Source organism: Rhinoraja longicauda, chromosome 12 (genome assembly GCF_053455715.1).
Source record: "Rhinoraja longicauda isolate Sanriku21f chromosome 12, sRhiLon1.1, whole genome shotgun sequence".
In the NCBI taxonomy this organism is placed as follows: Eukaryota; Metazoa; Chordata; class Chondrichthyes; order Rajiformes; family Arhynchobatidae; genus Rhinoraja; species Rhinoraja longicauda.
This window is the reverse complement of record NC_135964.1, coordinates 28,861,869-28,875,049: the sequence shown is the minus strand read 5'-3', so window position 1 is coordinate 28,875,049 and position 13,181 is coordinate 28,861,869. Positions and strand designations below refer to the sequence as shown.

Below are 13,181 nucleotides of genomic sequence, written 5' to 3'. Positions count from 1 at the left end.
CCCCGACAGCTTCCAAGTGGGTGAACCTGTTCTCCAGAGGCACAACATCCGGAGACCTTTGCATTCCATGTTTCCTTCCCTTTCTCACCGTCATCCACCTTCTCTCTTCCAGTACCTTTGGTGTAACAATCTCACTGTAGGACTTGTCAAGGAACGACTCAGTTTCTCGGACGAACCAGAGGTCATCCACTTGCTTCGTCAGTTCCCTAACACAGTCCTTCAGGAGCTGTACCTGGATACACTTCTCGCACTTGTAGCAGCCAGAGGCACCAGCAGTGTCCCTGACCTCCCACATCCTGCAAGCATCACACTGAATCAGCTTGCTTGACATTTCCTTCTTTCGTCTCTCCCTCTCCAGCGTTTGGTGTGGCGTCCTCCGTCAGCCTCCTCGCCGAAGACTAATTGTCCAATTTACCAATCTTCCAATCTAATTGTTCAGCCAATCCGCACTCACTCCTGACCTTCCTTCCTCTGATGAGCTTGAAGGTATGTGCTTTGCCCGACCTGCACTCAAAGACTGCTAACCTGCTGTTTGCCCTCTTTTTAAACCTGCATTCAAGACTCAGCAAGTCCAGCCAACGGTCGTTCTCGCTGCTGCTTTGCCCGACCTGCACTCAAAGACTGCTAAAGTGCCGTTTGCACCCTTTTAATACCTGCTCTACCTGTGACTCACCAGGTCCAGCCAACGGTTGTTCTCGCTGCTGCTTTGCCCGACCTGCACTCAAACACCATATTGCTTTAGCAGTATGTTTGGGTTCACTGTCTTGCTGTAGAATGAACTGCTGGCCAATGAGTTTTGAGGCATTTGAACTTGAGCAGATAGGATGTGTCTATACACTTCAGAATTCATTATGCTACTACCATCAACAGTTGTATCATCAATGAAGATAAGTGAGCCAGTACCTTCAGCAGCCATTCATGCCCAGGCCATAACACCCCCACCACCGTGTTTCACAGATGAGGTGGTATGCTTTCGATCTAGGGCAGTCGCTTCTCTCCTCCATACTTTGCTCTTGCCATCACTCTGAAATAAATTAATCTTCCTCTCATCTGTCCACAAGACCTTTTTTCCAGAACTGTGGTTGCTCTTTTAAGTACTTCTTGGCAAACTGTAACCTGGCCATCCTATTTTTTTTGCGGCTAACCAGTGGTTTGCATCTTGCAGTGTAGCCTCTGTATTTCTGTTCATGAAGTCTTCTGTGGGCAGTGGTCATTGACAAATCCACTCCTGACTCCTGAAGAGTGTTTCTGATTTGTCGGATAGGTGTTTGGGGATTTCTCTTTATTATAGAGAGAATTCTGTCATCAGATATGGAGGTCTTCCTTGGCCTGCCAGTCCCTTTGCGATTAGTAAACTCACCTGTGCTCTCTTTCTTCTTAATGATGTTCCAAACAGCTCATTTTGATAAGCCTAAGGTTTGGCTGATGTCTCTAATAGTTTTATTCTTGTTTCTCAGTCTCATAATGGCTTCTTTGACTTTCATTGGCACATCTTTGGTCCTCATGTTGACAAACAGCAATAAAACTTTCCAAAGGTGATGGAAAGAATGGAGGAAAGACGAGGTGCTGAGTGCTCTCTTATACCTGCATTAAGGAGGCACTTAAACACACCTGAGCTATTACAAACACTGGTGAAGCCATGTGTCCTAAACATTATGGTGCCCTGAAATGGGGGGAACTATGTATAAACACAGCTGTGATTTCTATGTGGTGAAACCAAAATGTATCAAAATACCCTTTAATAAAATCTGACAATGTGCACCTTAACCACATGTGATTTTTTTCTATTACAAATCTCAAATTGTGGAGTACAGAGGCAAATAAATAATTGATGGGTCTTTGACCCAAACATTATGCAGGGCCCTGTAATTATCCTTTTTTCAGCATCTAATTATTCTTGCTGTAAGATTTCACATTGTTAAGATTATGTAAAGAAGGAAACATAAACTTCACATTATCGTACAAGTCTCAAGAAAACAAAGAATGCTTTTGAAACTTACCTCCCACAAACACGTTGTGAAACAGGGGTCTTTTCCATTGGCGGTTGATAAAGGCATTCTGCAGTCTTGTCAATTCTACACGCCTCTGTGTTCAGGTACTTGAATATGTGCACTTTGCCCTTTATGCAGATCTAAACAAAGATTATTTATTTTCTTTAGAATGCATTTTCAAAAATTACTGCATTTGCTTAAATACAACATCGGCAGTGTGTTTTAAGGCATATGATAAAAAAGCAACCTTGTAATAATTTAAATCTTTGAATATAATATTCCTAAAAGATATAATTTGATAATCTATTCATTTCAGACTAACAACTAACTAATTCTCTTAAGCAATCTCAATAAACTATTATGCGTAAGAGCCATCAGCAAGCAAACATCAACTGTTGTATTAAATGGCCACCTCTGACTTTTTCATTCTTTAATGTTTGAATTACTTTCAAAAAGCCCTTATGTTACTCAGAAGAGCAACCCCACAAAACATTGAAGGGAAAAATGGAGGCCTCCGGTGCAATTCAAAGGATCGGCTTGGCTTTGAGTCAGGCAAGTGTTGTTGCACAAGATTGATGCCCAGAAGGACTGTATTTTGCAATGAGAAGAGAGAGAACAATTGATAGCCTTACCCATTGGAGATAATAAGATTGGTAAAATGAGAATTTGGAAGATAAAAGGATTTGGAGGAACATACCATTGGCTAGAGGAACTCGGCAGGTACAGCAGCATCTGTGATGATTGACCTTTTGGGCCAAAACCATTTATCAGTCAAAGGGATTGACAAGGTAGATAGGGTTTGTTTCCTAATGTTGGAGAATCTAAAATTGGGATAGGGGTCAGACCTCTGAGAATGAGACGAGGAAAATCTCTCTACTGAAAGAATAACAAACATTGGAACTGCCAGAGAATTACTGAATACATTCAATGCTAACAGGTATGTTTTTGGAATTTCTAGGAATTGAGGATTATGCGGAAAATTGATAATCTATGACTAGTTGAGTGGTCTCCCTGCCCTATTCCTGCATTCCCTACTTCTGTTCCTTGCTTTATATGTGTTGAGACCACATCCCTGCCTGAATATCACATAAGCAATCCTGGTCTCTGCCCAAAAATGAGCAGAATCTCAGCCTTCTATAAAAGTTAAACCGTGTCTTTTTTTAAGAACCTCTTGACATTTTAACTCTTCCAGGTGCCAGAAAAGTAACTTGAATTGGAATTGAAAAAATAAGCATCTGATGGTCATAAATGTAGCAAGTACATGACGAAGTAAGATCTTCAGGTTTGCTTTGTACGGAGGTTTACCTCTGTAACACAATATCACTCTGTCCCAGATAATCACAGGTAGCTGCAACAATAATCAATTTTGTAGGGATAACACTCAGCATACAAAATAACAAACAAGTTAACTTATTTCAACAAAAACTGAATCACCAGGAAATATCTCTCTTGTGATCTAGTAAGAATTATCAATACAATTTTATTAACGCCTTGTATTTTGCATCTATAACAAATGCATTCAATATTTGGATTACGAGAGCATCTCCAACCTTTACTTGTCAAGACAGATTGTTTTTTTCCCCAAGTGTTGACTTGGTAAGTCAGCAGAAGGCAGCTTGTGCATGCATACATATTATCTTTGGTCCACTTTGTGAAGCCAGGTTTATATTTTTTGGGTGGTAGCAGAGGGTCATGTGAAAGGGAGATAACAAGTACAGTCTTATTCTTGGAAACATCTTTGTCGCACGATTGGTGACATAAGCACTTCTAATTTTCCCAACCACATTACTGGTCTAGTACCTAAGCTCCATGGGAAAAAAACTGGCACTGACAAGACATAGTTGATGAAGTGAAGTTAAAATATAATAAGAAAATAAGCAGCAGAATCACAGTTGGATTATTCAAAGGAAGAATAAATTGAATTCTGTAAAAGATGATTGACCCATATTCCATAAAGAAGATCATTTACAAAGTAAGCTAATCATTCCTTATTTGCTTAACTATAAATAAACAAAAATAGAACAAAAAAAGAGCTTTTCAGCAAGTTGTCAAACTATCAATGCAATGCTTTTGGAATTATATTTAACAGACTGTCCTTGGGTAACGAAGAGGTTCTGTTTTTAAAGACATCCTTAAGTACGCACTAATGAAATCCTTTAATTCACAGATCTCAAGACAATAGAGGCCGCAGATCTGGAATCTGGAGCAAAAAATAAACTACTCGAAAAATTCAGTGTGTAATTCAGCATCTTTGGAGTCAAAGGGATGGTTGACATTTCAGAGTCAAGACCCTAAATCAGGATTGAGTGTGTAGAGTGGAAACAGTCAGTATAAAGAGGTGAAGGGCCAGGACGAGGTGTTGGCAGGTGATAAGTGGAACCAGCTTTGGTGTGTATGATGGGCAGATGGAGACAGGTGGAAGAGAGGAGTGGAAAGATGATCCAAGAAAAAAGAAACAGGAAAATAGAAAATAGAAAACGGGTAGATGGAACTAGGTCGGAGAGGATGATGAGTCTTGATAACAGGGAACGAGGGAAGGAAAGGGTGAATAATGAGAGAAAGACCCTGGGTAGACTGGCGGAAGTGGAGAAAGGACACAGAGGGTGCATTACCTGAAAATGAAAAATTCAATGTTCATACAATTGGGTTGTAGATTACTCAAACAGGAAAGTAGGTTCTGTTCTACTTTGGGTTCAGTCTCACCGTGGCAATGGAGAAGGCCAATGATACTCTGGTCAATGTGGGAACAGGTATGGGAAAGGAGTGTTGAAATGACATGCAACCAGAAATTCAAGATCTCCTTGGATTTACACTGTGCAGTGTTAAATTATTCATCTTTAACTAACCCATGTATGCCTTGTTTCATGGGAGCATCCTCCTACCCTATTTAATCTACTATCGGCATAAGGATTTTAAAATTATCTTATTTTCTTTATCCTTGCATCTATCTCCTTCTTAAATGCATGCTATTTGCCTCATTGACTCCTTGTGGTACCACTTTCCATTCTAATCCTTCAGGCCAAAGACTTTCTACTTTATTATCCATTTTATTGGTGACCAGCCTATATTTCTGATCTCTAGTTTCAGACTCCCCACAAGCAGAAACATTTCTTTCTGTTTACCCTATTAAATGTTTTCATTATCTTAAAATTTGCAGACAGCAATAAATCACGAGCAATTAATGCAGAGGACAATTGCTGCAAAGCAAGAGAGTCCATTAACAATGTTAAATCAGCATGTAATTGGCAAATGAATTATGATGTAGATTAATGTGGGGCAGTGTATGAATACAAAGTCACATATGGCTTGTGTCTAAATGTAATAGAGGAGCAATAAATCACAAATTCAGCCACAGCGAGAGAAAACTGTGCAGCTATTCTGAGCGCAATACTCAAGGAAGGATGTAACTAATGGATCAAAATGTAAAACAAGTAATTTCAAAAGGAGAAGTTTAAATTTACAAAAGTCACTGACATACATAGCTTATTTGAAAACAAAATTCATTTCTTGGTGAATGTCCTGCATTTTTTTAATTAATGTGAAAACAATAAAATTCTGACAACATTTAACATTTCAAAAGAAGGCAAGTCTGAGAGAGGCTAGTAATTCTAGAATTTTAATTTATTGTAGAAATGAGCGAGTCAGGGTCAGTCGTTACACTGAGTTAAAGTGATATGCCTTTCAAATTCTTTACTGTGAAAATATTTCTCAGGGAGCGTAATTCCATAAGACTATAAGACATTCGAACAGAATTAGGCTGTTGGGCCCATCGAGTCTGCTCTGCCATTCGATCATGGTTGTTTCATTTTTCCCTCTCAACCCCATTCCTCCCCTTAAGTTTTGACACCCTTACTAATTCAGAACCTATCAGTCTCTCTTTAAAAATATCCAGAGATTTGTCCTCCACAGCTGTCAGTGACAATGAATTCCACAGACTCACCATCCCTCGGCTAAAGAAATTCCTCTTCATTTCCATTCCCCTAAAGGTATGTCCTTACGTCTGAGGCTATGCCCACTGGTCCTAGACTCCCATTACTGGAAATATCCTGTGTAAGAAGGAACTGCAGATGTTGGTTTAAACCGAAGATACGAGACACAAAAGCTGGAGTAAATCAGCGGGACAGGCAGCATCTCTGGAGAGAAGTAATGGGTGACATTTCAGGTCGAGACCCTTCTTCAGACTCTTCACATCCATGTCATCTAAGCCTTTCATTATTCAGTAGTTATCACTGAGATTTCCCCTAATACTTCCAAATTCCAGTGAGTACAGGCCCAGAACTATCAAATGCTCCTCATTTGTTAACCCAATCATCCCCGGGATCATTCTCGTAAACCTACTCTGGACCCTCTCCAACACCACCAGCACATCCTTCTTCAGATTGGGGCCTAAAATCGCTCACAATGTTCCAAATGTGGCCTGCAGTGCCTTATAAAGCCTCAGCATTATATCCTTGCTTTTATATTTTAGATCTCTCCAAATGAATGCTAGCATTGCATTTGCCTTCCTTACTACTGACTCGACCTGCAAATGAACCTTTTGGGAGTCCTGCACCGAGAAACCGGCAAAGTCAGTCATGGGAACTGATCTGCCGGCTCAGGCCAGGCCGGAGTTCCAGAGCCTGGGCCGCAGGGAGCAAATTCCACACATTTCAAGTGTACTCTCTAGAGTTTGGCTGGAATAAAGGAGGCACTGGACCAACAGTTGCTGGAAAATCGGTGGTGGATCTGTATCAAGATACTTTATTAAACATCAATATGCTTTCTATGATGTGCTGGGGCTGTGGTCATCAATAGAAAACATACAAGTACAGGAAGGTTTCTCTTTTTCCAATATTTACCCAAGATTCCTATCCACATCAAAGGCAGTTATTCTCACCTGCTGATTAACTTTTCATCTGTAGCTCGGTTAGAATCATAGAATTGTTACAGCACATAACATCCACGCTATCTCGCAAAAGAGCAACTTACAACTTCCACTCCGTTTATTTCTCCGCAGCCGTCTAAAATTTACCCAATTCCGTATTGGAACCTGCGTTCACCACACCTTAGGCAGTGCATTCCAGATTCCAACCGCACCCTGCGTGTAAAACATTTTCCTCTTGTTGCTCTTAATTCTCTTCCCCTTTCTTTTGTTCCTCTCGTTCAACCCTTCACCAAGTGGAATAGACTCCCACTATCCACTCTGTCTAGACCTCATTTTATTCAAGTCTATCACATCTCCCCTCCACCTTATCTTTAAAACAAACATCCAACTCTCCCCATCCCATCAAAACCCCTCCCCCCAGGAACCATTCTGATAAATCTCCTTTAGACTCTCCACATCCTTCCCAAAATAAACACAATATTCCAGCTGAAGGGCATGTGTCGATTATGGTTGAGCGTCATTTCCCGAAATTTATGCTATGATATTATTGATAAAGCCCAGATACATCTTGTTAAACCCGCCCTGCTACATTCAATGACGTGCAGCCACTCACCTCTCCAACTTCCTCTCCTCCAATTCCCCTTTTACAGCAGTGCACTTTAATCAACGTTGCCTCTCCTTATTCTTCCTACCAAAATGCTTCACTTTTGGCATGAAAACAGACCCTGGGCTCACCGAATCCACGACGACCACTGATCACATATTCAAACTAGTTAGATGTTATCCCACTTTCACACCACTTCCTATGCACAAGGGTAATTTACAGCGGCCAATTAACCTCCAAACCCACTTGTCTTCGGGATGTGGGAGGAAACCAGAGCACCCGGAAGAAACTCACACAGTCACAGGGAGAACATGCAAACTTCACACAACCAGCTCCCCGGGTCAGGATCTAACCTGGAGATGTGAGGCAGCAACTCTAGTAGCTGCACCCGTGAACTATCCAGTCAAACATCATTCGCCCTGCATCTGCCCATTATACCAGCCTGTCCATGTCCTCCTGCAATCTATCAGTATTCTTATACAACATGAAAACAGGCCCTTCAGCTCAACTCATTCATATTGACTGAGCTGCTTTCTTGAGCTTGTACTTCACACTTTTTCGACCAAATTTTGATTCAACTGATTCAAAGGCTCTAAAGTCATAGTGTTATTCAGCACAGAAAAGGGCCCTTTGGCACAACTCACCCATGCCGACCAAGGTGCCTTCCTGACCTAGTCGAATTTGCCTGCATTTTGTTCATATCCCTCTAAATATTTCCTATCGATGAATCTGTCCAAATATCCAGTGTAATTATGTCTCTACCACTTCCTCTGGCAGCTGCTCCATATGCACACTACCTTCTGAGTCAAAACGTTGTCCCTCAGGTCCCCATTAAATTTTTAAACATAGACCAATATAGCACAGTTTAGGCCCTTCGGCTCAATATGTCTGTGATGAACACAATGCCAAGTTGACCAAATCTCCTCCGACTGCACATGATCCATGTCCTTCCATTTTCTGCATATCCATGTGTCTATCCAAAAGCCTCTTAAATGCCACTCTCACATCTGCTTTTACCAACACCTCTGGCAGCATGTTCCAGGCACCCACCATTCTATGTGTAAAAAAAACTACCCCAGCGCATCTCCTTTAAACTTTGCTCCTCTCAACTTAAAGCTATGCTCTCTAATATTTGACATTTCTATCCTGGGAAAAAGCTTCTGACCGTCTACCCTATTAAGAATAAGGGGTAGGCCATTTAGGAGTGAGACGAGGAAAGACTTCTTCATCCATAGAGTTGTGAATCTATGGAATTCTCTGCCACAGAAGGCAGTGGAGGCCAATTCACTGGATGTTTTCAAGAGGGAGCTAGATTTAGCTATTAGGGCTAATGGAATCAAGGGATATGGGGAGAAAGTAGGAACAGGGTACTAATTTTGGATGATCAGCCGTGATCATATTGAATGGCGGGCTCGAAGGGCCGAATGGTCTACTCCTGCATCTATTTTCTATGTTTCTATTTAGCCCCCTCATAATTTGATGTACTTTTATCAGGTTTCCCTTCAGTCTCTGATGCTCCAGAGAAAAAAAATTAACATCCAACCTTTCTTTATAGCCAATACCCTCTAAATCAAGCACATTCTGAGAAAGCTTCTTCTGCATCATCTCCAAATCCTCCACATCTTTCTTGTATTAGGGTGACCAGAACTGCAAACAATACTAAATAGAGTCTAACCAAAATGTTATACAGCTATAAGAAATGACAACAAGCCACCTCCAATGACTAGCTCCACATTAGCACTGGAATCAAAAACTAAAATATTGGCAATGGCGGGAATATTAATCAAGTCAGGCAAGGAAACGTTGATCTTTTCAGCTCGATAAACTTTCATCTGAACCGAAAAGGTCGAGAAACAAGTTTCAAGATGAAGAGGAAGGGTGGGGGAAGGTGTGGAAAGATCTAATGGATGAGGTGGAGACCAAGAGACTGAAAGATACATGGGTTGTTGATGCATGTTGAGAGGGGCAGTAACGGCTTGTTAAATACAGATAATTTGCCTGGAAGAAATGTTAACAGGAGGAGATAAATCAAGACAGGAAATGAAAATGTTTTTAAAAAAACTGCTGGAGCTGCGGACACTGAGTAGAGAAGCAAAATACTGTAGTTACTGGAAATAAAAACAGAAAATCTTATGAATACTCAGCAGGTTAGGCAGCATTTGTGGAGAGAGAGGCAGTTAAAATTTCAGATCAGCAATGTTTCATCAGATCTGGACGTTTCTAATCAAGTTGTAATAACTGGTTATTTGAAATTGGAGAAGTGACAGGCAGCTGGAAGCACAGGATTACCCTGGCTCACTGAATGGAGTTGTTCTGAGCAGAGGGACCAGTCTCTCCAATGTGGAGAAGACAATATTGTTAGCAGCAAATGTAGATGGTAAATCATAAGAGAAAAAGAATCAGTGCTTCATATGGAAGGAAAGACTGGGTCCCTGAATGGTGAAAGGAAAGAAGTAAAGAGACACGGGGGCACAAGAGACTGCAGATGCTGAAATGTTGAACAAAAAACAAATTGCGAGAGGATCTCTGCGGGTCAGGCAGCATCTGTGGAGGAAATATACATTCCGAGGAAGGGTCCTGACACAAAATGCCATCTGCACATTTCCCTCCTCTGTTGCTGTCAAAACTGCTAAGTTCCCACAGCAGTTTAATTTAGAAACAAGGAACTACGTATGCAGATTTCCAAACAAAAGACATGAAGTGCTGCATTAACTCAGCAGGTCAGACAGCATCTCTGAAAAACATGGATTGGTAATGTTTTGGATCAGGACCCTTCTTCAGATTGATTGTGTTCTTGTTCCGTCTGGGGGGGGAGGAGGGTGAGAGCAAAAACTACAGGACACAGAGGAGACACGGATAAGGGATCCATCCATGACAGTGGGGGGGGGGGGGAATGTTTATTAAAGAAAGAGGACATCTTGGATATCCCTGAATGGAAAGCCTCATCTTGGGAACAGATGCAACGGAGATGGAGAAATTGAGAGGAGGTGATAGTGGCAAGTGGCAGTGTGGGGTGCTGTATAATCCAGATAACTGTGGGAGTAGGTTAAGTTTGTTGTAGATGTAGTCTGTCTCTTGTGATGGAGACAGAGACATTAAGAAGGGGAGATAGACACAAAAAGCTGGAGTAACTCAGCAGGACCGGCAGCATCTCTGGAGAGAAGGAATGGGTGACGTTTCAGGTCGAGACCCTTCTTCAGACTGGTTAGGGTTAAAGGAAACGAGAGATATAGACGGTGATGTGGAGAGATAAAGAACAATAAATAACAGATATGCAAAAAAGTAACAATGATAAAGGAAAGAGGCCATTATAAGCTATTTGTAGGGTGAAAATGCGAAGCTAGTGCGACTTGGGTGGGGGAGGGCAAGAGAGAGAGGGAATGCCAGGATTACCTGAAGTGAGAGATATCAATATTCACACCACTGGGCTGCAAGTTGCCCAAGTGAAATATCAGATGCTGTTCCTCCAATTTGTATTTAGCCTCACACTGACAATGGAGGAGACCAACGACAGAAAGGTCTGTGTGGGAATGGGAAGGAGAATTAAAGTGTCCAGCAACCGGGAGATCAGCTTGGTTTATGCGGGCTGAGCATAGGTGTTCCGTGAAACGATCGCCCAGTCTGCGTTTGGTCTCGCTGATGTATAAGAGTCCACATCTTGAACAATGGATAGTCGATGAGGTTGGAGGAGGTGCAAGTGAACCTCTACCTAACCTGAAAGGACTGTAGGGGCCCCTGGACAGAGTTGAGGGATGAGGTACCTGGGGAGGGGGTGGTTTGGGTGGAAAGGGATGAGTTAACCAGGGAGTTGCGGAGGGATTGGGCTTGTATACACTGGAATTTAGAAGGATGAGGGGGGATCTTATTGAAACATATAAGATAATTAGGGGATTGGACACATTAGAGGCAGGAAACATGTTCCCAATGTTGGGGGAGTCCAGAACAAGGGGCCACAGTTTAAGAATAAGGGGTAGGCCATTTAGAACGGAGATGAGGAAGAACTTTTTCAGTCAGAGAGTGGTGAAGGTGTGGAATTCTCTGCCTCAGAAGGCCGTGGAGGCCAGTTCGTTGGATGCTTTCAAGAGAGAGCTGGATAGAGCTCTTAAGGATAGCGGAGTGAGGGGGTATGGGGAGAAGGCAGGAACGGGGTACTGATTGAGAGTGATCAGCCATGATCGCATTGAATGGCGGTGCTGGCTCGAAGGGCTGAATGGCCTACTCCTGCACCTATTGTCTATTGTCTATTGGAACAGTCCCTGTGGAAGGCAGAAAGGGGTGGAGATAGGAAAATGTAGCTGGTGGTGGGATCCCGTAGGAGGTGGCAGAAATTTCGGATTATGTGTTGTATGGCAGAAATTTCAGAGGATTAGTTGTAGAGATGTGTTGGAGATATTTTGTGAATGCACTTTGGTAAAATAGCTGGGGAATAGTTCCAGTGTATGTTTGGAACAAGGACTATTCGACATAACCAACAAAAAGCCAGGCATAGCCGGGGCCCATGCAAGCACCCATGGCTACAACTTGAAGAAAGTGAAAGGAGTCAAAAGAGAAATTGTTTAGGCTGAGGACAAGTTCTGCCAAGCAGAGGAGACTGTTCATTAAGGGAAAATGATTGGGTTTCTGTTCATGGAAGAAACGGAGGGCCTTAAGACCTTCCTGGTGGGGAATGGAAATGTAAAGGGACTGAGCGTCTATGGTAAAGATGATGCAACGGAGGCCTAGAAATTTTGGCTGCAGTCGCGCAGCGGTAGAGTTCCTACCTTACAACGCCAGAGACACGTGTTCGATCCTGACTATGGGTGCTGTCTGTACGGAGTTTATAGGTTCTCCCTATGACCGTATGGGTTTTCTCCAGATGCTCTGGTTTCCTCCCACACGCCAAAGGTTTGGAGGTCAATTGGGGGGGGTTGCAGAAGAGAAAGGGGTGGGTGGGTAGTTAGAGGTTACCTAACATTTGACATTCATTCCGTTGGTTTGTAAGCTATGCAAACGGAATATGACCACCACCATCGCATTTTTTTTGACATGCAGCATGGAAACAAGCCCTTCAGCCACCGAGTACACGCCGAGCAGCGATTACTAATATACTCTACACAGTAGGGACCATTTATCACAGAAGCTAATTAACCTACAAATCCACACATCTTTAGGATGTGGGAGGAAACAGGAACACCCAGAGAAAACCCACACAGACAGCACCAGAGGTCAGGATTAAGCCTGGGGCTCTGGCGCTGTAAGGCAACAACTCTACTGCTGCACCACTCTTTTTTTTCACCCTTCTCCTTCCTTGCAAAAATCATGTTTGATGTCTAAGTTTTCTCTATTCTGATGACAACTCATTCACCTTATAAAGTTAATTTACTAGTTTCTCCAGGTATATTGCCTGGCGTGCTATGTTTTTATTCCATATGAACAATTAGCAGTCTCATCAGTGGTTTACATTGAATCTACCTTCAAGGCACCTGAAAGGGCATTTTTAAGATGGCATTGGATATCTTTTAGTAAATGACTGACCTGTGCTGGCGGAGACTGCAGTGGATTATTATCCATTTGTATAATCTGCAGATGCTTCATGTTTCTGTAGCAGATTGGTATCGATACAATCTTATTACAGGAAAAGTCTAATTTCACAAGAGGGAGGTCTGCTAACTCTGCAGGGGAAAAAATGAAGTGCTTCAGTATTTACTTGAATTATTTCACTGTTTCGTGTGGAAATAGCAAG

The 13,181-nt window shown here is 42.2% G+C and overlaps 1 protein-coding gene across 6 annotated transcripts in view; it reads right to left on the bottom strand.

Annotated features, from left to right (window-relative positions):
* Window positions 1-13,181, bottom strand: part of lrch1 (leucine-rich repeats and calponin homology (CH) domain containing 1) — a 133,244-nt gene that overhangs the window by 66,267 nt on the left and 53,796 nt on the right. For all 6 annotated transcript variants that reach the window (XR_013547908.1, XR_013547907.1, XR_013547910.1 and 3 more), the window contains exons 5-6: window positions 12,974-13,110; window positions 2,001-2,131 (exon numbers count right to left, since the gene is read on the bottom strand). Coding sequence is in view for 2 of the 6 variants with exons in the window: in XM_078409347.1 (XP_078265473.1) it covers window positions 2,001-2,131; window positions 12,974-13,110 (268 nt within the window). In the remaining 4 variants the exon portion in view is untranslated. The remainder of the gene's footprint in view (window positions 1-2,000; window positions 2,132-12,973; window positions 13,111-13,181) is intronic.